The sequence below is a fragment of the Lathyrus oleraceus genome, chromosome 3 (genome assembly GCF_024323335.1).
Source record: "Lathyrus oleraceus cultivar Zhongwan6 chromosome 3, CAAS_Psat_ZW6_1.0, whole genome shotgun sequence".
Taxonomy (NCBI): Eukaryota; Viridiplantae; Streptophyta; class Magnoliopsida; order Fabales; family Fabaceae; genus Lathyrus; species Lathyrus oleraceus.
This window is the reverse complement of record NC_066581.1, coordinates 24,205,118-24,231,772: the sequence shown is the minus strand read 5'-3', so window position 1 is coordinate 24,231,772 and position 26,655 is coordinate 24,205,118. Positions and strand designations below refer to the sequence as shown.

At 32.5% G+C, this 26,655-nt stretch overlaps 2 protein-coding genes across 5 annotated transcripts; both read left to right on the top strand.

Annotated features, from left to right (window-relative positions):
- The first annotated feature begins 8,485 nt into the window (after positions 1-8,485).
- LOC127132222 (flowering locus K homology domain) lies at positions 8,486-19,113 on the top strand. Of its 3 annotated transcripts, none has more exons than XM_051061128.1 (7): positions 8,486-8,617; positions 13,464-13,743; positions 16,302-16,554; positions 17,043-17,191; positions 17,270-17,560; positions 17,973-18,167; positions 18,511-19,113. In XM_051061128.1, the coding sequence occupies exons 2-7, from the start codon at positions 13,474-13,476 to the stop codon at positions 18,685-18,687; spliced, it is 1,335 nt and encodes a 444-aa protein (XP_050917085.1). In that variant the 5' UTR covers positions 8,486-8,617; positions 13,464-13,473; the 3' UTR covers positions 18,688-19,113. The 3 variants fall into 3 exon arrangements, with proteins under 3 accessions (XP_050917085.1, XP_050917084.1, XP_050917086.1); XM_051061127.1 differs by lacking the exon at positions 8,486-8,617 and adding an exon at positions 13,075-13,243; XM_051061129.1 differs by lacking the exon at positions 8,486-8,617 and adding an exon at positions 15,141-15,310 and having other exon boundaries at positions 13,521-13,743.
- Positions 19,114-21,116: 2,003 nt separating this feature from the next.
- LOC127132221 (myosin-binding protein 1) lies at positions 21,117-25,479 on the top strand. Of its 2 annotated transcripts, none has more exons than XM_051061125.1 (3): positions 21,117-22,538; positions 22,828-24,336; positions 25,085-25,479. In XM_051061125.1, the coding sequence occupies exons 1-2, from the start codon at positions 21,371-21,373 to the stop codon at positions 24,321-24,323; spliced, it is 2,664 nt and encodes an 887-aa protein (XP_050917082.1). In that variant the 5' UTR covers positions 21,117-21,370; the 3' UTR covers positions 24,324-24,336; positions 25,085-25,479. The 2 variants fall into 2 exon arrangements, with proteins under 2 accessions (XP_050917082.1, XP_050917081.1); XM_051061124.1 differs by having other exon boundaries at positions 25,076-25,479.
- The last annotated feature ends 1,176 nt before the right edge of the window (positions 25,480-26,655 follow it).

Genomic DNA, 26,655 nt, shown 5'->3' with positions numbered 1-26,655 from the left:
CTCCACATGAACTTCCTCTAAATATAAAATTTGAAGTAGACATCGTGAATTTGGTCATGAAATTTTAATGGCTTTAATATCATAAATATTGAGCAAGTTATGGTCTTGGGAAGTTGACATCCAAACTAGGGTTTAGACAAAATGACCTATAATCTTTCAAAAAAAAGACTTTCCAAGCAAACATAGATATTGACCTCAACATGAAAGTTGTTTGTAATGTCATTTAAAGTAACTTTTATCTTGGAATCATTTTTATATAGTGTCTAAGGAACCCCAGTTTTGACCAGTTGACTTTCTTTGGTCAACCACCACGAACCAACTTGCTAGCTTGATATTCTCTTGACTTTTGGGACTCATGGAGGATCATATATGCACAGTATGATGTAATGTGAAGTATCCCTTGAAATATTTGATCAATTGGTGAAGAAACTTGTTGAAGAAGTCACATAAGATACCCAGATGAATTAGGGTTTCCAAGGCAAACAAACTCCAAACTCTTAATGATTTCTTGATCAAAATATCATGTGAAGATCATGGGGATCCATACATGATACTTAGAGCCAATATAAACATTTTCTTGATTGATCTCCTTGCATTGAGGGTCTTGAACCCTAGATATGAACTTGATATAGCATAGGTGAGCATGTACACTACCTACAAAAGCAACAAACTATACATTGACATATTTTTGGTATTTTGGTTAGTAAACAAAGAAAAATGAAGTATGATACAATCAAATGTGTTTGGTGATCTGTCCCAATGTAAACCCAATGAATAAGGGGTAAGGAGGATACCAAGGTGTGATCCCAATGTCAATGCATATGATGAGATGACATGAGAGATATTAGGGTCAAAATTGGGGTCTTACACACGCCTCCAACAAAAGGACTCCCCACTAACTAGGGGACTCTCCCCTGACCACATAGTCCAACCGAATGAAACTAGAGGCTTAAAACCCACCAGATTTACAAGCCATTGTGCTTGAGAAACTGTCTAGTGATATATTTGTAAGGGCTCCCAAATAGGGTGACACATGTCCTTCACGGGTGCTCACCATATGACGTGTCACCCAGAGGGTAACCTTCACATGACACGGGGCCCGACCAAGGGGAAAAAGTGAATAAAAATGTTTATCCAACCTATAACTGCATGAGAGAATGCCCATGACTCCCTAGGAAATAGTTGGTCAACAACTCCCCCCGTCAAGAGGGAGCGTTTACCGCTTCTAAGGAGTTCCCTAAATCCTAAACTCACAGGCCTCTATAAATACTTCAACCTTAGGGTTGGGAGAAAGAGAAATCGTAATACACACAACATACCCCTAAAGCTATATAACTTCTCAACTCACGTGAGCTTGCTCTCCCATCATCATAAACATCACCAAACATGGTTTGTCACCATCCTGAGCAAGACCTAACCCATAAAAAATTACTAAGGTCTTTGGCCATCCTACCAGCATAGGGTGCCATACATTCTATACTTTTTGACAAGTACAATTAAGAAAACTTTTCACGTATGATGCTTTTGACAAATTCACTAGTAAAATGAACCATGTAGACCTCCCCCTCTTAAGTCGTAAGTTCACTTGATTTCAATCAAATAAGAGGGTGGTTAGTCATCTTGACAAGATTTTCATTTATAAAGGCTGATGGAACTTGTGAGAGATGGTTTTACCTAAAGACATCCCTTATCCTTGTCCTACCTAAATACAATCCAATGCTATTATTTATCATCTTTCATTTCATTTTCATTACTCCCAATCGAGTCTCACTTTGCCTTTATATATTTCTTTTCTATTTCGAGTTAAATTAAAGATTTTTACAAAATCGACACACCAAACTAAAATTTAAAAATTATAGAAATCAATTTTTAAATCAAACTCTTTTTAACAAACACATTTAATTAATGTTTAAAATTTTAAAACCTATTTTTGACAAAACATGTCTTAAAATTTTCAATGTCCTTATTTTTTTTCTCGTACGTTTTCGATTAGGGTTGTTAAAAAAACATGAATCAAACTGAACCACCTGAACCGAACCAAACTAAGTTAAAAATAATCAAACTATTATGTTTGATTAGTGAATTGAACCACATTGCATAAACATGTATAAAACCAAACCATATGTTAAGTAAATCAAACTGAAATCAAAACCGAACCGAACCGAAATTGAAAATGAAAAATAATAAAAACAAGTTTTAATTTTAAAAAGAAAAATTCAAAAAATAGTTTAACGATTTGGTTCTTTAACAAATGGTTCAATTTGAGAAAAAATGTCTTCTAACAACTTAGTACGGTTCAACATTTTGAAATAGTATACCAAACCAATAACTTTGGATCGATTCGGTTCAATTTCATGAATTCTCTGAGAACTTATATGTTCCTCCAGAGTAGTCTTATTCAAATCTTTTGACACTTTTAGTGCAATAACCATTGATCTTCATTTCTTAGGTAGACTTCTGATGATTTTCTTTACATGATCTGTGTAAGACCTTAATTTTGACCCTAATATCCCTCATGGCATCATATCATTGCTCAATGCATTTGCCTCAAGGATCATAGCATGTGTGGCTCCTTAACCCTAGGTTTGGGACTTGTGTGAGTTAGTCTGAGACCACCAAGCATGCTTGTATTGTATATTATTGCTTTTCTCATTTGTTTAGCTAACCAAAAGCACAAAAATATGTCACTAACTCTTTTTGTTTTGAAGTTCAAGTAACCATGAGATCCCATGCTCCTAGGAGACTCTTATGCTCAATGAAGTGGCTAGATGAAGATGAGAACAAGCATGAAAATGGTCCACAAAGTTCCTAATCATAATATATGCCTCCCAAGTATCTCAATTTGCCAATTTGATCAAGATAACCCAAAGGGCTTGAGGGTTGTTTCCCCAGGAAACCCTAATTCAACTATGCTTTGACTGTGCCTTGCTCATGAAGCAACCTCAACCTATGATCAAATTAAATCAAGGTAAGTTCTTTCATTAATTATTTTTATGCATAAATGAGAATATGTGAGTATCCTCAATCATTCATTCATCAAGATTTGAAGTGTGGCCTTAAGAAGTTGACCAGTCAAGTCATCTGACCAAACTGAGATCCACTGAGACACGACTTTTGATATGTTTGTCAAATGAAGATGACCCCAAGAGAAAAAATGTTCTTAAGAACCATATGAACAACTTTAATGTTCATCAAAAATCTATTTGAAACTTGGAAGGTCATCATTCATTTCAAAACATTATAGATCATTTTGACTGAAACCCTAATTTTAGGTCAACTTCCCAAGGACCTAACTTCCTTATTTTTTATGATTTTGAGATGAGACCAATTGAATTGGAAATATTAAGATGTCTAATTCAAATTTTATGTTGGACAAAATTTAATAATCCTAAAATAAGCACATGTGATAATACAAAATATTATAGGTCACTTTGGACCAAAACCATTGAATTTGAAAAATGGCTAACTTCAAGTGCCCATAACTTTCTCATTAAAAATCTAAATGATGCAAAATTTAAGTCCAAATTGATCATATTTAAAAGATATACAACTTTTATGATGAAGTTTATTCAATTTGAGGCTTGAATTATTGAACAATAAGGGCTTGAAGTTGATCACTTTTGGTAAATATTTTCAAAGGAAACCTAGACATGTTTTGTACCTCAAACTTCAAAGCCAGCTTTCATAATTATCCAAACTCCAAATGGATTTTTTCCCAACTTAGCTTTTATTCCTTATGTCAAGAGCTTTCCAACCATTACTCACATGACCATGTTTGGATTTTCCATGTGTGATTTTTGAAGGGCTTAATGTTTATGATCAATTATGCAATTCACTTTGTAACTTGATGTGCAAGCAAATACCAGGCCTTGTGCACGTCCATTTCACTTCAAAATGATCTCAGCTTATAATTCCATTCAGTTTTGGGCCTCACATGCGCCTGTACAGGCCCATGCAGGGAGGATCCAAAATTCATGCACACAAGCATTACACCTCCTTGCATCAAGCTCAGCTATAAATACATGTGCTTGCTCATTCAAAAACGAACCTCAAGGTGATCTGAAGCGCTGCCGAAGTGAAAACCCAATCACACTCAAAGGAATTTAAGTTTTCATTTTTCAAATTCAAGCTTGAATTTCAATATCATTAGTTGATCTTCAAGTCTTAATTCCTTAGCCTTGCATCCTCATTACATCTCCAGATCAAATTGGGATCAAAAGCTTGAAGGGATCGTGTTGTTCAAAGCTGCATTTCAGAGGTATATCACTCAACTGTTTTGATCTGGATCTTGCTATACAATGTGAATTGCTTGAGTTTGAACTGTTTTCTGAAGTCCTCGAGCAAGAGGCAGGCCAATGGTGGTCTTAATTTCATGAATTGAGACATTTCAAATCAAACACCATGATCTTCAAGCTCTTGTTTCTCTTTAAATAGAAACATTGAGGAAGATCCAAGGTTACATGGGTGATGTACATCACCCCGACTTCATTTTGGTACCATTGTTTTTCATTTTCATTAAGGTTGAAAACCCTGCGCGTGGTGGTCGGAGTTTGTTCTCTGGCCGGAGAAGATGGTGGTTTCCACCACCATCCCCACGTGGATGCTTCAGATCCCTTGGATCTCTTTCAAATGTTATAGTCGTGGCCATTGATTCATTTGACTTGTTTTAATTCCACATGTTACGCGCTTGACCAAGGCATATGGTGCATCAGCGCTTCTGGACCGTGTGATGATGCCACATCAATTAATGAGACGGATCCAATGGGCACTGATTTTTGCTATTTTCTATTTTCTGTTTTAATTTCTTTTATTCCTTTTATTTTCAAAAATTCATAAATATTTTATTTGAAGTCACAAAAATATGAGACCAACACCAAAATTTTTCTTGAAAAATCTAGTTTCATATTCTGATTTTTAATTATTTTTGTGACTTCATTTAATATTTTTTGTGAATTATTTTGTTTTTAATAGTTTTTAATTCATTTTAAATACTTTTTGATATCTGAAAATTCCAAAAATATTTTCTTAACATATATGGGTCATGATAAGTCTATGAAAAATAATCTCATCAATTTCTAAATTGATTTGAGATTTATTTGAGATTTTAATTCATTTGTGTTATTTTTCATTGTTTTTAATTAATTTTAAATAGTTTCTGTTTTAACAAATTGATGAGAAAATTTGTCAAACCTTGTTTGACCATGTTAGACCTATGAGAATTTAATTGGACTTGTTGAAGTCGATTTGAATTGAATTTGAGGTTTTACCTAATTTTGTCCATTTTAATTTTGCATTTATTTTAATTTCAAAAATACCAAAAAAATATGTTTGACTTGTTGGCTTCTAATCTTCATTTCTCTTCTGTTTTACATTGGTTGATGATGATCTGATTCACTTTTGACCAATTATGTTTGACATTTGAATTATCTTTCCATTTCATTTTCATTTTCATCTTCATTTCTTTTTATTTTTGGCCATTGAGTTAATGTCTTATGGTTAGTCTTGACATATGAGAGGCTTAACCTTCTTTGATCCAAATCAAACTCAACTTGATCCATGATCAAGTGAGTTGCTTTGTGTCCAAGATAGGTTGCTTCTTGGTCAAGCAAAAAACCTAAAGTCCATACAAGGTCTTCCTCTTTTCTTTTGGCATGACAAGTTGTAGGAGCTTGACTTACTAGTCATGATCTCTAACTTGTGTTTATTTGCCTATAGTTTTATTGACCGACCTCAGATAGGTGTGACTACTATATTAGTCCACTTACGATTGCTTAACATAGCGCTAAATTGTCTTATGACAAACTAACATAACCAATAACTACTAACTCTAATTTGAGCATTTAATTTCTTGCAATTTACTTTGATGCACTTTATTTCTTGCTCATTTATTCATATTGCTTTTTACTTTGCTCACTTGAGCACATATTTTATGTTTATGCCATTTTCCTTTTGCTCACTTGAGCTCATTATTGTATATAAATATATTGTTGCTTTGTGTTTGTTTTGTCTTTGTTTGTGTGAACCCAATGCAAAAAGGAGAAAAGACTTAGAATTAGGACCTTACCTATGCTTAAAGGAGTTCAAGAGCAACTAGGCCTCATGCCTTTAGAAGGCTAAACTTGTTGGAGAGCAACTAGGCTTCATGCCTTTAGAATGCTACAATCTAAGAGTTGACTTCAAAGGACCCCCTAATCTAAACTCATTCTTTGTCCATTCCTCTTATCGTGTTGTAAATTTTTTGATGTTTGCTCTTGTGTGATAAGGATTCCATCTTGAGATAGTAAGAAGGACCATTTTCATGAGTAGCCAAGTTATGAGAGACAAGCCAAATGGAGATCCTAGGAGCTTGAATGTATATTTGTTTTGATTGCTTGTTTCTTGATAAGTCCAAAGGAAACGAGCATCTTGAATCATCTCTATGATTTCAAGAAAAGGAACTCCAAGGATTTTATCTCTTATCTTATCTTTGTATGCTTTAGGACTAGCCCTTATCTTCTTCTCCTCACTCTAACCCAAGCCAAACTTTGTGCAAACTTTGACATTGTTTTTCAAACTAGAAACCTAGGCCTTATGCCTTTGATTTTTCAAACTCTTTTCATTAATACTCATTGTGAATAAATTTTAACCATACTTTGACTTCATTTTTGTAAATACCCTTAACTTATAAATACAACTCACTTCAAGTTGTTTTTGTGGCTCCAATGGCCACCTTTGTTAAAACTTTTTTCATAAACATTAGTCATAGGTTTGAGTTATCATAGTGGTTGATGTAAATCTCACCTTATCCTTAGTGATTGGACTATAAGTCTTCCATACTTATTATAGGGTTAACCCCTCACTAGTATGTTGAAGCTCTCCTCACATGGTGCATTGTTGGTTTAGGTTGAGTTTTCTCCCTTTGATAACAAAAGACCTTAAGGCTTTTGATCAAATCAATTCATCAATTTTTGTGATTTCTACCCCGAACTACGAGGTTTTGATCCTACCTTTGTGATGATACGTAGGCAATGGGTTCATCCATTCAAACAACAAATTTGTAAATATAATTTATTCTCTTCTCATCCCTCCAATCTTGTTTGCACAAATATTTTCACAAATACCAACCTACAACACACATTTGCAAAAAGGGCTCCCTTAGAGTACTAAGGATGTTTTGGGTGCTTAAAACCTTCCTATTTCATAACCAACCCCATTACCTAGATCTCTGACATTTTTATTAGTTTTTGATTTGATAAAACTTCTTACTTGGTTTTTGTTCGCTTTTTAACCTTTCCTTTGGATAAATAAAAGTGCGGTGGCGACTCGAATTGTATGTTTACTTTTGATTTAGTCAATAAATCTAAAGGTAACGAATACCCCGCTACAATCTGTAGTGGTATATCATTTGTTTAAGGCTTTCAATCCAACCACAAGAGTTTAAAATCTTGAGAATATTTTCTCAACCATTTCATCCTCTTCCATTTTGAAGGATTCAGAATAGGAAATCACATTCAACAACATAGTTCTGGATCTATGATGATTCTTGTGATCCTTCTTTTGTTGATCGCTCATTTTGTTTCTTTCAATCCGAGTAGTATCACTATCATCTATAGGAAGTGTGTAACCATATAACACCATATCCCATAAATCTGCATCATATCCAAGGAAGCAACTTTCAATTCTATCATTCCAGTAATCAATATTTTCTCCATCAAAGATCAGAGGTTTAGCAGAGTAATAATCATCATTGTTCGTATATGACTTCCAATGCTATTAATTATCATCTTTCATTTTATTTTCATTACTTCCAATCGAGTCTCACCCGCCTTTATAGTTTTCTTTTCCATTTCAACTCAAATTAAAGATTTTTAAAAAATTTATGCACCAAACTACAAAATTTAAAAATTATAGATATCAAATTTTAAATTAAACTCTTTTTTAACAAAAACATTCAAGTAATGTTTAAATTTTTAAAATTTGTTTTCGACAAAATATCTCTTAAAATTTCCACCATCCTTATTTTTCTCCTACAATTTCGATTAGGACTTTTAAAACAATCATAAACCGAACTGAACCGTTCGAACAAAACTGAATCAAACTGAGGTTAAAATAGCCGAACCGTTACGTTTGGTTAGTGAAATGAACCACGTTGACAAACAATTTAAAAACCGTATTATATACTAAGTAAATCAAACCGAAACTGAAAATAAAAAATAATAAAAATAGGTTTTAAAAAAAATCAAAAAATAGTTTAACAAATGATTTGATTTGGAAAAAATTATCTTCTAACAATTCCATACTGTTCAATATTTTGAAACAATATACCAAATTAATAATTTTGATTCCGTTCAATTTTTAATAAATTAAAACGATTTAGTTTTTTTCGAATATTTAACATGGTTTAGTTCTATGTTCAATTTTCTCATTAGATTTTTAGATTATATTATCTAATGCAATCTTAGAAATAAAAAATAAATAGATATAACTTCCCATACACAATCATCTATTATCCTTAGCTTAGTTCTCATTACTCCCACTCCACTCCCTTGCCTTTTTCTTTCTCTTTCCCGTTTCCCCACCCCAAAACCCTAGATTTCATCATTTTAACTCGTGATTCGCAGCTCTATCTACAATCAAGGTGACTTTCACCACCAACACTCACCGTGTTCGTTTCATCCATCTATCTACATGCATGTATTTATTCTACTGTAAAGTTACTGATTCAGTAGTTCTCGTTGTTCAGTGGCTTTTCCTCGATGAATCCTATGTAGATCTAATATAATATCTCTTTTCTTTTCAATCGCTGCTTCTACTTCTAGATAACCTGCGATGTAATTTGAATGATTTTGTTTTTGCAGTGAAAATTCTATGGCCGAAGTTGATCAGAACGCAGGTGAATTTGAGGCACCTGAAATAGTTGAGACTGAACAAAATGAAACGGTGGTTGATGTGTCGATTGTTGAGCCTGAGAAGAAATGGCCAGGGTGGCCAGGTGAGAGTGTGTTCAGATTAATTAATATAATCGATTATTATGCTACCTAACAACTAATTAGTTAATTACCACTCCAAATAAATATATAAAATATAGTAATAATAATATAATAATTAAATACTAAAATTGGGTTGTTACAATGTGATGCTCTAAAATCAAGAATCTATATGGAAGGAGATATGCATGATATACTAGAAGAATTTTACCCTTTAATAGAGGACGCACACATGACACATAGCTGAGTGACAAGAATCTTTTGAATCTGCTCTGCAATATCAAATATTTGAGAAGTGAGCTTAGATGAACATACATAATCATAATCATAACCAAAACCAAGGGAGTAGGAGCAGTATTAGAAACATTGGATTATAGACTTTTGAAATTCTTCTTATTTTATCTCAATAATTCAGAACATTGAGATTTCCAATGACCTTTCTTCTTACAAAAAGCACATTCATCAATACCAAGTCAAATTCTACCTTGATATTTTCTTTGTGAATAAGAGGAGCAAAAACAAATGGAGGAGTGTAGAGAATTCATTTATTTGGAATCATATTAGAGTGAGTCTTAAGTCTAATTCCTTCTGCCAATGACTCATTAACAACTGGATTAACATTGAGAAAAGGAATATGATATATAATGCTTCCACGAAGACTCTCAAAGTCATCTTGAAGGGTTATTCGAAGTTGAATGAGACACTGCTTTTCTCTTTGCTCGATGTATGCTTTTGACAATTTTTAATTTCATTGATTGCTTAATAGCCAATTGATCCCATAAATCAGTCATGGCCAAATAAAAATATTGAATGTTCATACTGTTTTCCTTAAGAGCCTTAGGGTCTATTTGATTGATGGAAAGGCATGAAATGGAATGGAATATTGTCATGTTCCACTGTTTGGTTTTATAAAAAATGAATGGAATGTGATGGAACTCACCCCGTCTAATACCACTTTTTTACCTCATTTTTTATTCCACTTAGGGTGTATCTAATGAAAAAGAATAAATTAGTAACATAATTATAAATTTGTCGTCCAAAATTTATCTTTCATTAACCATATTAATAATTTAAAAGTAAAGAGTAAAAATGGAATAAAAAATTATAATTCTTTATGCTCCATCCAATTTTCAAACAATAAAATGAGATATTAGTCATGTTCCGTCTAAAATAACCAAACCGTGGAATAAAGTTTATGTTGTGTTCTGTTTCATTCCGCTCTATTCTATCATGTTTCGTTCCAGTTAGCTCTATTAGCTTTGAATTATCCTTTAAATTATCCAAATAGACCCTTAATGTTACTCTCCAACTAGTATCATTTTATAAAATTAGACTGATTAAACAAACATTTCAAATGATTTCAAACCTCCTTAGCAATATCATATTTTGCTAGTTGCATATCTATTTACTAACAAACAAGATTATTAATCCAAGTGAGGATCTTCGAATTATAAACATCCCGTGTTTTCAACTTTTTTTTTCCATATGTTGCTTCATATTTTTTACCCGTGGGCTCATCAGAAGTTTCATCAACATAACTTCATATCCTTTTTTCTTTCAAAAAAAATTCATTACATAATTCTAATAATAAATACTTCAACCTTAGGGTTGGGAGAAAGAGAAATCGTAATACACACAACATACCCCTAAAGCTATATAACTTTTCAACTCACATGAACTTGCTCTCTCATCATCATAAACATCACCAAACATGGTTTGTCACCATCCTGAGCAAGACCTAACCCATAAAAAATTACTAAGGCCTTTGGCCACCCTACCAGCATAGGGTGCCATACATTCTATACTTTTTGACAAGTACAATTAAGAAAACTTTTCACGTATGATGCTTTTTACAAATTCACTAGTAAAATGAACCCTGTAGACCTCCCCCTCTTAAGTCGTAAGTTCACTTGATTTCAATCAAATAAGAGGGTGGTTAGTCGTCTTGACAAGATTTTCATTTATGAAGGCTGATGGAACTTGTGAGAGATGGTTTTACCTAAAGACATCCCTTATCCTTGTCCTACCTAAATACTATCCAATGTTATTATTTATCATCTTTCATTTCATTTTCATTACTCCCAATCGAGTCTCACTTTGCCTTTATATATTTCTTTTCTATTTCAAGTTAAATTAAAGATTTTTACAAAATTGAACACACCAAACTATAAAATTTAAAAATTATAGAAATCAATTTTTAAATTAAACTCTTTTTAACAAAAACATTTAATTAATGTTTAAAATTTTAAAATCTATTTTTGACAAAACATGTCTTAAAAATTTCAACGTCCTTATTTTTTTCTCGTACGTTTTCGATTAGGGTTGTTAAAAAAACATGAACCAAACTGAACCACCTGAACCGAACCGAACTAAGGTCAAAATAATCAAACTATTATGTTTGATCAGTGAATCGAACCACATTGCATAAACATTTATAAAACCGAACCATATGTTAAGTAAATCAAACTGAAATCAAAACCGAACCGAACCGAAATTGAAAATAAAAAATAATAAAAACAAGTTTTAATTTTAAAAAGAAAAATTCAAAAAATAGTTTAACGGTTTGGTTCTTTAGCAAATGGTTCAATTTGAGAAAAAAAATGTCTTCTAACAACTTAGTACGGTTCAACATTTTGAAATAGTATACCAAACCAATAATTTTGGATCGATTCGGTTCAATTTCATGACTTCTCTGAGAACTTATAAGTTCCTCCGGAGTAGTCTTATTCAAATCTTTTGACACTTTTAGTGCAATCACCATTGATCTCCACTTCTTAGGTAGACTTCTGATGATTTTATTTACATGATATGTAGTGGTATATCATTTGTTTAAGGCTTTCAATCCAGCCACAAGAGTTTAAAATCTTGAGAATATTTTCTCAACCATTTCATCCTCTTCCATTTTGAAGGATTCATATTTCTGGATTAAGGCCAAGAATTTTGTCTCTTTAACTTGCATATTTCCTTCATGAGTCATTTTTAAAGAATCAAATACAGACTTAGCCGAGTCTCTATTTGTTATCTTTTCATACTCAGAGTAGGAAATCACATTCAACAATATAGTTCTGGATCTATGATGATTCTTGTGATCCTTCTTTTGTTGATCGCTCATTTTGTTTCTTTCAATCCGAGTAGTATCACTATCATCTATAGGAAGTGTGTAACCATATAACACCATATCCCATAAATCTGCATCATATCCAAGGAAGTAACTTTCAATTCTATCATTCCAGTAATCAATATTTTCTCCATCAAAGATCGGAGATTTAGCAGAGTAATAATCATTATTGTTCGTATATGACTTCCAATGCTATTACTTATCATCTTTCATTTTATTTCCATTACTTCCAATCGAGTCTCACCCGCCTTTATATTTTTCTTTTCCATTTCAACTCAAATTAAAGATTTTTAAAAAATTTATGCACCAAACTACAAAATTTAAAAATTATAGAAATCAAATTTTAAATTAAACTCTTTTTTAACAAAAACATTCCAGTAATGTTTAAAATTTTAAAATTTGTTTTCGACAAAATATCTCTTAAAATTTCCACCATCCTTATTTTTTCTCCTACAGTTTCGATTAGGACTGTTCAAAACAATCATAAACCGAACTGAACCATTCGAACAAAACTGAATCAAACTGAGGTTAAAATAGCTGAACCGTTATGTTTGGTTAGTGAAATGAACCACGTTGCACAAACAATTTAAAAACCGTATTAAATACTAAGTAAATCAAACCAAAACTGAAAATAAAAAATAATAAAAACAGGTTTTAAAAAAAATCAAAAAATAGTTTAACAAATAATTTGATTTGGAAAAAATTATCTTCTAACAATTCCATACTGTTCAATATTTTGAAACAATATACCAAATTAATAATTTTGATTCCGTTCAATTTTTAGTAAATTAAACCGATTTATTTTTTTCCGAATATTTAACATGGTTTAGTTCTATGTTCAATTTTCTCATTAGATTTTTAGATTATATTATCTAATGCAATCTTAGAAATAAAAAATAAATAGATATAACTTCCCATACACAATCTTCTATGTTCAATTTTCTCATTAGATTTTTAGATTATATTATCTAATGCAATCTTAGAAATAAAAAATAAATAGATATAACTTCCCATACACAATCATCTATTATCCTTAGCTTAGTTCTCATTACTCCCACTCCACTCCCTTGCCTTTTTCTTTCTCTTTCCCGTTTCCCCAACCCAAAACCCTAGATTCCATCATTTTAACTCGTGATTCGCAGCTCTATCTACAATCAAGGTAACTTTCACCACCAACACTCACCGTGTTCGTTTCATCCATCTATCTACATGCATGTATTTATTCTACTGTAAAGTTACTGATTCAGTAGTTCTCGTTGTTCAGTGGCTTTTCCTCGATGAATCCCATGTAGATCTAGTATAATATATCTTTTCTTTTCAATCGCTGCTTCTACTTCTAGATAACCTGCGATGTAATTTGAATGATTTTGTTTTTGCAGTGAAAATTCTATGGCCGAAGTTGATCAGAACGCAGGTGAATTTGAGGCACCTGAAATAGTTGAGACTGAACAAAATGAAACGGTGGTTGATGTGCCGATTGTTGAGCCTGAGAAGAAATGGCCAGGGTGGCCAGGTGAGAGTGTGTTCAGAATGTTGGTTCCTGCTCAAAAGGTTGGGGGTATAATTGGACGGAAAGGAGAGTTTATTAAGAAAATTGTAGAGGAGACACGGGCTCGCGTTAAGATTCTCGACGGTCCTCCCGGAACTTCAGAAAGGGCTGTGAGTATTTTATATAATTCTCTTTAGTATTACATCGCCCTGTAATGTAACTTTCTCTGTTCGGCTTGTATGATGTATTTATCTTCATGGCTAACTAGCTAGCTGCATTTTGTATCTCGGTAGCATTAATCTGAAATGTGTTTTATTAAAAGCCCTTTTGTTGTGCCTTTTTTCCCCACTATTTTTTGAAGGATTCATTAGATTAGATTGTAGTTTTAAAAATGTGCCTGAGTTTATCATTGATTAGAGTAGTAGAATAATATTCATGCTATAATTTTTTTTATGGAGATCTGTAATTACTCTACTCATTACTTACAATGATGGCACAATTATATCTTTTATCCATACTTCTACTCTATGAAGCACGGGCACCTCTAGGCATAGGCGTGTCGCGGTGTCCGATATGTGTCTGACATTTGTATGACACCTGTACGACACGTGTCGAAAAAGTCCGACAAGTGTCGGAAAAGTCAAACAAGTGTTGCCAAAAAAATAGTTTTTTTACATGATTCGACACTTATTGAATCGGTGTCCGACACCCGTACGATCACATGTCACACAATTCAGACAGGTTTTTCAAAAAGAAATTGCTTTTCTTTTTGCTTCAATACACCTAATACATTTTTTGGCCAAATCTCATACACTTCTCAAAGGGTTAAACATTTTTTGAAACAATGATATCGATGAAGAATTAAAAATATTAATTTTGATTAAAGTATTTTTAATTCTTTTAATGATAGAGAGATAAATGAAACTCAAATATTATCATATACATAGCGGTGTCCGTGTCCTATCTTTTTATAATATCGATTGTCTGTGTCGTGTCGCGGTGTCCGTGTCAGAGTCTGTGCTTCATAGCTTCTACTCTTCTTAGATGAGTGCATGTTTAATAAATAAGTGAAAACTGTGTGTGGATGTTCAGTGTCTCAATTTCTGTGATAAGAACAAATGTGGCAAATGTTTATGTATGTATTAGGTATCTACCATTTTAATTTGGGTCCTTGTAAATATTTAGATTAGAATTATGATTTATTGGGTGAGTTAAAGATAGCTATTAGAGTTTTAATTCTTTTTGAGGAACTGGAATTTGTGTATGGAGCAATTCTTAGTAATTGTCCATTGTAATTGTGTGTGTTTCTCTGGCTAAGATGTTATGAAGAATAGATTCTGGATGTCTTTCCATAAGCAATTTTAATTTGCAATGTCCTCTTCTTACGGCAGAAAATTGTAAAAATTAAAAATATAGCTGTTTATAGTCTGAACAAAGTGCAACCTTATTCATGTAATACAATGAACACAATAACTAAAATGAAGAAGATGAAACAAATTCAAAAAAGAATGATGGAAAAAATCCACAAAATATGAATTTAATTCTAACAGAAAATGAATCTTTGCAGGTTCAATATTCCATTTTTAAAGGCAACGACTCAATCATCAATTAGATCCCCATTATTGAAGAACCAAAGTTCCAGATGCAGGGTCAGCATTGAGCATTGCAAAGTGCTGAAAGTGTATTAACATTTAGTCATTTTATATCAACACACCACGAAGCTCTGCATTCCAGCTGGTAAATTCAAAACCTGGATGATTGATGTCTTGCCAAAGATTCCTAGCTATGAAAAGAAGTTTATTACCAGCTCTAATACAATACTGAAAACAATAAATACAAAAACTTAAGTATTTTGTTTATCATACATGTTATCAAAGAAAAAATGATTCGAAGATTAACAAAGGCTATCAATTCATTTTAATTTTAACACCTGGAATATGTCTTTTAATTTATATGTTATCACTAGTTCTTCAGTTGGAAATACTGAGAATACTATTCCTATAATCAACCAAATGGACAGTGAACCAAAACTCAATCAATAAAAAAATTAGAAGATACATCCTTGGTGATATACATTTTAAATCTTCAAAATTACGACACACAATATTCAAAACTATAATTTAGAACTCTCCATGTTTTTTATTCTTGATAATAGATGCTTATTAAAATCTCATTTAAATTGCGCCTCAGTTATATCTATTTGGACACCAACATGCCGCCACATTTGGTACTTAACCAAAAGTAGTTTGACATTTTACTTATCAAACATTGCATTTGGACGAGGCTAGATTAAATAGTAATGTAGATTCATTAGGTGGCAAGAGTTGTTCCTATTAAATATAATGCGACCTTTAGGACTGTTACAAAACTTGTCTGGCAGTGAAGGATTCCTTCTGGAATTTTGCTGACAGGTAATGATAATATAGGTATTAATTGTGGAAGAAAATATGTTGAAAGAGTATTGGCTGTTTTGCTGAATCTCCTAATTAATTGTTACATTTTTAAAAATCAAAATTGCTTGCTTGCATTGCCTGCCATCTTGCTGATCCTAAAATTGTAGGTAGCATGTAAAGTGATTGGTATTTAGTGCTCCCATGGCTTATTGTTGCTGGTTAATGATAACTTTTGTTGTTTGTCCCCCTATTCTGTCTTCATGTTACATATAGACATTGAAGGAAATGTTGAGAGCAAAGGTAAGCTGATAGTGTTATTTGTTCTTTTTGATTAGGTAATGGTATCAGCTAAAGATGAGCCTGGTTCTGCTCTTCCACCTGCTGTGGATGGCTTATTGAGGGCTCATAAGCGGTTAATTGATGGGTCAGAAAGTGATGTTTCTCATGCTCCTTCAGGTGCGGCCGTGAAGATTTCTACAAAACTACTAGTACCAGCCTCACAAGCTGGAAGTTTAATTGGGAAGCAAGGAGGAACTGTAAAATCTATCCAAGAAGCATCAAATTGTATAGTTAGAGTTCTTGGAGCAGGTTTCTTCTAATATTTCATTTAAAAACTTTCAAATCTGGCTGGTGGATTGTCATTTTTATGTTAATGAGCAGTCTGTTATTTCGTTATAATTTTTGGTACACAAATATGCATCACTAACTTCTATCAGTTAGTACTACTTAAATAAGTTAGAAAATTGTTCATTGATTAATTCAGTTGCCAGGAAAATAGTCATGTTCTCATTTTTGACATTCTAATCTAATTCATCTAAGTAGTTTTAACCTTTGTCTGTCTGAAATCTTTCTTGTCTATCGTTTTTATTAGAAATTATTTCTAAGATACAATTTCAGGGAGTAGCATGATTGAATTATGGACCCAATAACTTGTAATCTTCTGTAATTTATGCTTTTAAATAAATAATTTATGGAAATTTTAAGTTTTTTTCAATCTTTCCATTTTGGTCCTTGGATGGACTGTTTGACATTCTCTAGTTGCTTAGCATCTTGCACCTCTATTTTGTTGTCTGCAGAAGACCTGCCTGTTTTTGCCCTTCAAGATGACAGGGTGGTTGAAGTAGTAGGGGAACCCGTTGGAGTGCACAAGGCAGTAGAGATGATTGCATCCCACCTTAAGAAATTTTTAGTTGATCGAAGCATAATTCCAATTTTTGAAATGAATGTAAGCATTCAGATTACATTTGTGAAGAATCTATCTTATGTGTACCTAGAAATGCAACTAATTTTGATCTTTCTCCAGATGCAAATGGCTAATAATACCCATCACGTAGAGCACATGCCAGTGCCCCCACCCCACCAATCATGGGGTCCACCTCAGGGCTTCCCACCAAATGCTGGGGGAGGTCCTGGTTTTGGAGCCACTCAATTCATGCCACCTCCGCGACAAGTTGATAATTACTATCCACCAGCTGAAATGCCGCTTCCATTGGACAAACAGCCCCATCATGGTATATCCGCATATGGAAGAGATGCTTCAATAGGTGTTCACACATCTTCCAATACCCAGTCCGCACCATCCATGGTCACACAGGTACTTGTTCTTATTTCATACTATTTGTTTCCTAGTAATTCCCAAAAGAACATCTTGAATTTTGTGCTATAGCTGTGGTAAAGGCTAGTTGTGGAATTTACCAATATTGATTGACATTTGCTGTTGCTTTCCACTTTCCTTTTAGATTTAAGACATAAAAAGATGATGTTAGCTTGCACACTTGGATGTTAAACTGAAATATTAAAGCTAAACAAAACATCTCTAAATACCATGCAAATGTCATCTTCAGTTATTGAAATTAGATGTGATTGGTGTAATGGGTGACATAATTTAAGTTAGGCTTCAAAATGGGAGTTTGGATATGGGCATGTGTCTTGACTGGCTTAAGTTCTTGCTCCTATTATAATCTTATATTTTTATCAATAAAATTTGTCTTGCTATTGTGACACAGATAACACAGCAAATGCAAATTCCTCTATCATATGCTGATGCTGTTATTGGGACGGCTGGAACAAATATAAGCTATATCAGAAGAGCCAGCGGGGCCACTGTTACCATACAAGAAACAAGAGGAGTTCCTGGGGAGATGACAGTTGAAATCAGTGGTACTGCTTCCCAAGTTCAAACAGCACAGCAATTGATACAGGTAATCCCCCGATCTTGAATCTTGGTCTTGGATTTACTCACTCCGCTCCTATATTAGTACCGTCCTAAGTTTTTCCCCAGACTAGGAAGAAGCTGTAAATGAATAAAAAATATTGTTGTAATTTTACAAAATTATCCTTATGAACCATTGTCACTGTTATAAATATATAGTGTAGCAAAATGACTTGGAAGTTGTACTACAGACTATTAATTTTGTTGCCATATGGTGATATCTCACTGGATAATGACTTGGATGCATGTTTTGGATGTTAGAACTGTTTAACTAAACATCAATTATTTGCCTTGTAATCTAGCAATGTACTAATACTGAATGTTCGGTGCAGAATTTTATGGCTGAAGCTGCAGCTGCCGCACCAGCGCAGCAACAGACAGGCGGCCCTGCTGCAGATCAAGGATACAACTCTTACCCTGCTCATGGTTCTGTATATGCGTCTCCACCTTCCAATCCAGGACATGCTGGAGGCTATGGCTCAGTTTATGGTGCAAACTATGGGTACTAATGACGAGGCAGTAGAACTAAAGCTGCCATTATTGAAATGTTGAATGTTGGTAACAACTTTATAGCCTGTTTGGTTCTGCGTCCTGATTTACTTTATTGCGTCCCAATGCTCTTTTGACCATGATTTGCTGAAGCTAGTCATTCAAGCTTCTCACTAAACGCAGCAGCATTCAAACCACCGCCAGACCGAACATATAGGCCTAGTGTAATGATTTAACAACTATTAGACATTGCGCACATGTTTTGTTTCTGATTTATATATAAAAGTGTGATTTTTTCTTCTGGCACCCGTGTTCTGTTTCTTTTGGCAGTCATTTGGAAATGCCAAACACACTTTTCATGGTCTTCTATGTAGTAGTACTATTGTTCACTTGTTCTACGATGTTCTGTGATTTTGTTCTATGGATAGTGTTTAGTTGGTGGTGCATGTGTTCTTCCTAACTTTGTTTAAATCGCATGTGTTCTTCCTAACTTTGTTTAAATCGCATGCTAAAAAAGAGAATGTTATTTGGGTTTTTTTATGAAGACGGTTGGGCGAAATGCCTAATGTCTAATGCTACTTAAAGGAATTAATATTAAATAATCAATTTAGTCATGATTAATTACCAAAGTTTTTTTTGATAGTGATTAATTACCTAATTTAGAATAAGAAAATAACATAGTTTTAATGGGAAATGAAGTTTTTAAAACATGACCTTTAAAGAGTAAGAACACAACACCCTCTCTTCTATTTCTCTTCTTTTATTTTGCATATATTATTCCTCACTTCTCACAGTCATCTTGTATTTTTTATTTGACTAAAATATTCCATTGTTTAGATTTCTTATGTTTATTGATTAATCTGGAAGCTATTGAAAAATATCAAATAAATCTCTCTAAATATTCTATTTTATCATAAAAATAGTACTTCCATAGCACATGGCATAAATAAGGTCCCGCGGCGCCGACCATGCCACATTAGCCGCCATATCTAGACAACAAGAAACCACTCGTCGTTTTCAACTTTTGAACCGACCTATTGTTCTGCTTCTTTATAAAGATTTGTCGCACTCACAGTAAAATATTACTCATTTTTAAATTTGTTTCATAAGTCATTTTTACTTTTTAATGTATTTTTTTTTATAATTTTAATTGTGTCTTTGATTAGTATTCCATATATATTACTTTTAATATTTTAATAAAGTTAGTTTAATAAAAAAACTATTTAAAAATATTTTAATAAAGTTAATTTAGTAAACAAACAACTTAAATATAATATATTATAATTATAATGTGTTTGATTTAGTGGTAAAAACTTGAGTATGAGTTGACCTACTGATTAATTTATTAATGGAAACTTAAGTTTTGAAAATCATAATTATAAATAGAGACTAATTACTATACATTGTCAGTGTAAAATATTTTACACGATTCATCACCATCACCCGTTCGTATTATTTTATAGATTTTTAAAATAAAAGTCAAATTTGTTTTATCATCTAACGGTTATGATTAACTGACAGTGTAAAATCTTTCTACACTATCAGTGTATTTCAATTAAATCCTTATAAATAATAAATTTTTTAATTTATTATATAATATATATATAATATATATATATATATATATATATATATATATATATATATATATATATATATATATATATATATATATATATATATATATATATATATATATATATATATATATATATATATATATATATATATATATATATATATATATATATATATATATATATATATATATATATATATATATATATATATATATATATATATATATATATATATATATATATATATATATATATATATATATATATATATATATATATATATATATATATATATATATATATATATGAATCTAAAAGGTTTTTTTATTGACTGTTATAACTGGAGGGTGTACTCTTTAGATAAAGTTTATATTTAATTTTTTTTCTCTGATTTTATTCAGGGACCTTGCAAGTGAAGTGTATTGGATTGGTCTCCAAAATTCCAATAAAATAAAATAATAAAATGAGTAAAAAAAAGCTATTAGTTTAAAAATTATTTTGCATGATCTATTCATGTTTTTGTTTTCTCTTTAAGCATTTGTATTGTAGAAGTAACCTAATCATTTTGTTATTTTCAATTTTTAAATTAAAAAAAAATCCTTAAACTTATCCCTAAATTGTTATTAAATCTCTAAACTGAGTTTTGCTTATAAAAAATCTAATTATTTCAATGAAATCAAACCTGTAATTATGAATTATTATTATTATTTTTTAAATACGATATTTACTTTTTTTATTTAATCTTTATAATCACATCCTTTTTATCTTTGTCGGTTTCCTTACTTTTAATTTCCTTTTTCCACAAAATAAATAAAGTTAATATGTTAATATTAATGCTAAGCTTAAACCCTTTTCAGTTGGTTTACTTTGTCTTGATCTGGTCTTTCACCATATTATAGTCAATATCTCTCATTCTAAATTCTAATTTCTAATTTCATTCTCTCTCAAATCGTTTCTATTTTCTATTTATTTATTTTTCAGTTCCTGTAATAATATCACTACTCCGTTTTATGAATCCAAATTCAATATTGTACAATCCATCTATTCGATCAGTTTCAAATCTTTTTCTCAAGAAAACCTTCAGAGTTTGATCTGATTCAGTTTCAATTTTACTACCAAAAAAATGGCTACTAGTAGTAGCAAGAGAGATTCATCTTCTTCTTCTTCTCGGTGGCATAAATTTTCCACAAGAATTTCAACTTCTTTAGCTTCAGCTTTACTTGAATGGTTATTGATCCTTTTTCTCTTTATTACCGCTGTTTTCTCTTACGTTATTACTAAATTTGCTTCTTACTGTAAATTGAAAACTCCGTGTTTATTCTGTTCAAGAATCGATCATGTGATAGGTAAAGAGAAAAGAGGTTACTATTTGGATTTGATTTGTAGTTATCATAAGTCTGAGATTTCTTCTTTAGTTTATTGTTGTGAGCATGATAACCTTGTTAATATTCAAGGTGTTTGTGAAACTTGCATATTATCTACTGCGACTGTAGATAAATTGAATGCCGAGAGTTCGAAATTATTGGTTGGTAAATCGGTGGAAGAAGAATCCGGATCCATGTTTGATCGGGATCCGTTACTCGATACGAGTGAACGGAGGATTGCCGGACAGTGTTCTTGTTGTAGTGAGCAATTTGTTTTAAATTGTTATGATAAGAATTTTGTATTCACCAAATCGACGGCTCGGTCTAGGGCTGTTGATTTTGATGTGTTGGATGATGTTGAGAATAGTTTATATGAGAAAATAAGTGCCAAGCCGTTTGTATCAGTCAGAGATGCGCGTGTGAGAAATGATCACGCGGATCGTTTGTCGCGTGTAGGTTATACTGAACTTAAGATTAGTTCTGATACCGAGTCTGAATATGAAATTCCTTTATCAGATGATGATGGTGTAAGTGAACCGGTTCTTAGAAGAGATGATGCCGAGGATGATGTAAGGGTTCCGTTAACAGATGATACCGAGGAAGATATAAGGGTTCCGTATGAATATGTGGAGCTTCCCAGTGTTGATGATTCGAATGAGGATCTGATTTCTGGGAAGCTCGGGACTTCAGCGTCTGTGTTTGAGCCGTTGTTGTCGGAACCAGGAATGCAAGTAGAAAATATAGATATTGGTGATATCAAAACTGTAGCAGCAGCAGTGGAAAGTGGGAATGGTTTGACAGAACTTAAATGGGAGAAGATTGAAAGAAGTGCTGTGTGTCCCTCTCCAAGTGAGGCTACTCCCTTCAATGATGTTCCTATATTATCAAGTAAAATCGGAGGGCCTGTTGAAGTATCAAAGGAAAACTGTAAGTTATTTTTTAGTGGTTGCATTTCTATAACGCTTGGATTTGAAGGATAGATGTGTGTGTTATAATTCATTGCAGAAAGTTGATGAAATTAAATAATCTAGTTTTTAATACGCGAATCATGTCTCTTATAGATGTAGTGCGAAAATGTCCAGGGCCTTTTATGTAGCTGAAAAGTCTATATTTTACTATTTTGAGTTCGTAAGTGCATTAGTTTATACGGATTTAACAAACCTTTTCTGCATTTTTTAGTTGAAGTATAATCATAATGCTATTGTTTCTTGTAAAGATGGTTTTAGAACTGATGAAGAGGGGTTAACGTCTGATCGAGGACCCACCATGGACAGTGAAGAAAATATTAATTCAGGTAATAAGCTAAAAGCATCCGAAGAAGGTTCAGAACCAACCCTTGTTTCTAGTGATATTGGTCAACAAAATCCAAATTTGCTTGATCTTGGGGATGCTTATAAGCTAGCTGTCGGTAATAGAGGAAGACAGTTGTCTGGCATGCTTGCAGAACATTGGCTCGGGAAAGATTCAGTAAGAGTTAATGAAGATTTGAAGATATTATTGTCACAATTCTCTGCCACTCGAGGGACTGATATGTCTTTTAATGATATCAGTCCTAGGTTGTCTATAAATAGCGAAGAAGCAAAGAGTTCTGATGTTTCCAACTCTACTGGAATGCAGATACTTCAAAAAATGATTTCTCTTGAGCGAAATGAGTCTGGTTTGTCTCTGGATGGAAGCATTGTCGGTGAAATTGAAGGTGAAAGTCCAGTTGACAAGCTTAAAAGACAAGTTGATCATGACAGGAAACTTATGAATGCTTTGTACAAAGAGCTGGAGGAAGAGAGAAATGCTTCTGCAATTGCTGCAAGTCAAGCTTTAGCCATGATTACTAGACTGCAGGAAGAAAAGGCGACATTACATATGGAAGCCTTGCAGCACTTAAGGATGATGGACGAGCAATCAGAATATGAAATGGAAGCTTTGCAAAATGCAAATGACCTTCTTGCTGAGAAGGAGAAGGAGATAGAAGAATTGGAAGCGAAGGTTGAGTTTTATAGGAAGAGTTTCCCTAATGACATGTTGGAGAACACAGTGGAGAAAAACTCTGAAATGAAGGTGAAAGATATTGGATTGGATCATTCACAATGTACTTTCACTGAAAATAATGAATGTGTCCCTGAAAAATCAGTTGCTGAAAATCCTAACAAAACTGACATTCTACTCATGGAGGAAAAGAATATTCAATCTGTAAACAGTTCACTAATGGAGTTTCAAGATGAAAAGCTATATATTTCCCAACGTTTGAAGAAGTTGGAGAAGCAAGTATATTTTTTCCTGGATACTCATCATTCTCAGGATAATTTGCCAAATTCTGAAAATATTGGAAACGAATATCCAGAAAACTCTGAAAAGTTGGACAATAATCTTCTAAAGGAGGATTCTCTTTCGTCGTTTGAATTAAATTCAGATGCCACAATTGATGATCCGTCATCCAAGAAGCCTCCAGTTTGCAAACAAAATGGTGAAATTGAATACTCCGGAGGTAGTTCCCCTGTTCTCTGTGGAAATAGCGATTTAGCTTCTACTAGAAGTGTGGTTTCCGATTTTATTGAAAGGATACAAGCGCTTGAAGCAGACCATAGTTTCCTTGAGCATACTATCAACTTATTGAGCGAAGGAGGCGAAGGACTTAAGTTATTGCAGGAAATAGCTAATCGCCTGCAGCAATTACGAATTATCGGGATAAGGGAAAGAGATCATCCTGTCGCTTGACGATGTATATAAGGTCAGTAGTTTCTGCCAAACCATTAGGCTGTAAATTAAAGCATCACTCATTCGTCTTTCTTAAAATTACATTGGTCCAATTTTCTTTTCCTGTTATGTTTCTTTGGTGAACTAATGTAAATAAATTTGTGTTTAGCATAAAGAAATTTGTATTAGCTAACTATTTAACACGATGGAGCAAAAACTCTGCATCATGATAGGATTATTTACTGGGTATTGTGCACCTGTTATTAGGATGATTTTAAGTCCCGTATTGAGAAGACATAGAGCTTGAAAAGAGTTTATTTAGAATGACACCTCTCATCTTACAAGCTAGTTTTGTAAAGTTGAATTATGCCAAATTCTAACATGATATTAGAGCGTATCAATTGGACCTTGGGCCACTCACCGGGGTAATTACAAGTGTAGGTGTCGGTGCTATGCTACTTAGATATAAACTCTTTTCAAGTTCATGTCTTTCCAATTTGAGACTTAGAATCAGACACAACACTTGTAATTACTTTTAATTTATTCATTTTTCAAATTATTACCGGTGTCGGTGTCGTGTGTTTGGGGTGTCCGTGTGATACTCCTCACCTTATCAGTCAGTTTTATAGTGTTGATTTAGTGTTTGTTTTTAAACTTCTATTGTGACGGAGACTTGAAAATGAGATAGATTTCTCTGAATGCAAGTGGTTTGCAATTCATCCATCAGATTTCAGTGTGGTATGTACCATTATTTTTACATTTTTGCTGTTTAGATTTTCCAGATACCTACACCAATAATCAGCGACGAGGACGCAAGCACATTGAACAATGGTGAACCAGGTAATAGTAACTGGTGCAACTGTACAGTAACAATAGCTTGATATCATCCATTCCAGTGTACAAGAAAATAGGATTTCAAATTATATGGAGAGCTTTTTCACCCTTCCTTTTTCTGGGGATAGTTTCTTTGGTCATTTTGCTGCATTGAATTGTAAAGGTTTTCCACTACCATTTGTATTATCTTTTACACAGATTTTCATTTCCTTTTGTCGTTTTTGTATTGTAAATGAATAATTCGAAGAGTGATTGCTGGTTTAATGAGTGTTTTCTTGTGTTGGAGTGAGTATTTTGAAAACAGAAAGAACTAACATCAGTATGCTATACTGATTCTGCGAGAGTTTGTTTATGGCTTTTATTTTGCACTGTTGTTTGTATCAATATTGCCTCAATTGCATGCATGATGATGATGGCCATAGAATCTTACCATACATCTAATAATATTTTTGTTGGTGTTACTCTCTCCTTCTTTGCTGGTGTTCTATTAGCAAACTTGTTTATTTTTTTGTCTGCTGACTGTTCTGGATATTTTGTATCTTTGTGGCATCTCTTATGCCTGTCTTTATTGAATGAGTTTGTTGGCCTTTAAAAAAAATATATAGAATACTTGGGGTTCTCTGTATTTCAACTATTCAACAAGAGTCTCATTTGTATTTCATAGATATGACGTATTCACTTAAGGTAAGTCATACACTAATAAGACTTGTCTTTAAATCTCTTTGATTTAATTATTTTTTACGAGTACTGCAAATATGTTAAAACTAATATAAAAAAAACATGAGTTTAAGTTAATCTCATATACCCTAAATCAGAAAAATCCTAATGAAAAAACAAAATTATCTATAAAATCTGAAATATATTTCAGGATGCTTTCTGAATACATCAAATAATTCAAACGAATTCAAACGTAACTGCAATAGATCCATTATGACAGATCACTCTTACAATGAGTTTGATTTTTATGCTTTCTTTGTCTGTATCGTCTGACTATTACAATTGAACATATTTACTAGTTTTGTTGTAGTCTTTTTTTTTCTATCATTTTTTTTTTGTAATTTTCTTGAAATCACTATTATTAATTTTTATATAATTTTTTATTATTAATTTTCACTTTTTATTATTAACTTTTTTATTATTAACTTTTTCGTGCTGTAATTTTTTAAAATTATATTTTAAAATTATATTTAATATAAAATACGGTTTATATTTTTATTGATGGTCACTAAAAAGCGGACAGACAGGATGTTAGGATTTTTTAAAGTTGATTGTTGAATTCTTTATTTATTTTATGTTGCAAAATTAATATATTTATTAGTTTGTTTCTATTTTCTCTTAGATAATAAATATCATTTGGTTGAGGTTGAATGTATCCACTACCATTCTAATATAATGTTGGTAAGAAACAAAAATTAGAAATACAATTAACGTTATTTATTATTTAAACTCTCTATTCAATATTTAAGAAATGTTTCATCAATTGATTTTCTTATAATTATTGAAAAGTACTCTTTACATC

Excerpts from the sequence above, each read along its gene's own strand:
- LOC127132222 (XM_051061128.1), top strand. The coding sequence starts at position 13,474 with ATGGCCGAAGTTGATCAGAACGCAGGTGAATTTGAGGCACCTGAAATA. Across the intron at positions 16,555-17,042 it reads AGTTAGAGTTCTTGGAGCAG|AAGACCTGCCTGTTTTTGCC; the intron begins GTTTCTTCTAAT and ends TGTTGTCTGCAG. Across the intron at positions 18,168-18,510 it reads CAGCACAGCAATTGATACAG|AATTTTATGGCTGAAGCTGC; the intron begins GTAATCCCCCGA and ends TGTTCGGTGCAG.
- LOC127132221 (XM_051061125.1), top strand. The coding sequence starts at position 21,371 with ATGGCTACTAGTAGTAGCAAGAGAGATTCATCTTCTTCTTCTTCTCGG. Across the intron at positions 22,539-22,827 it reads TGAAGTATCAAAGGAAAACT|ATGGTTTTAGAACTGATGAA; the intron begins GTAAGTTATTTT and ends TTTCTTGTAAAG.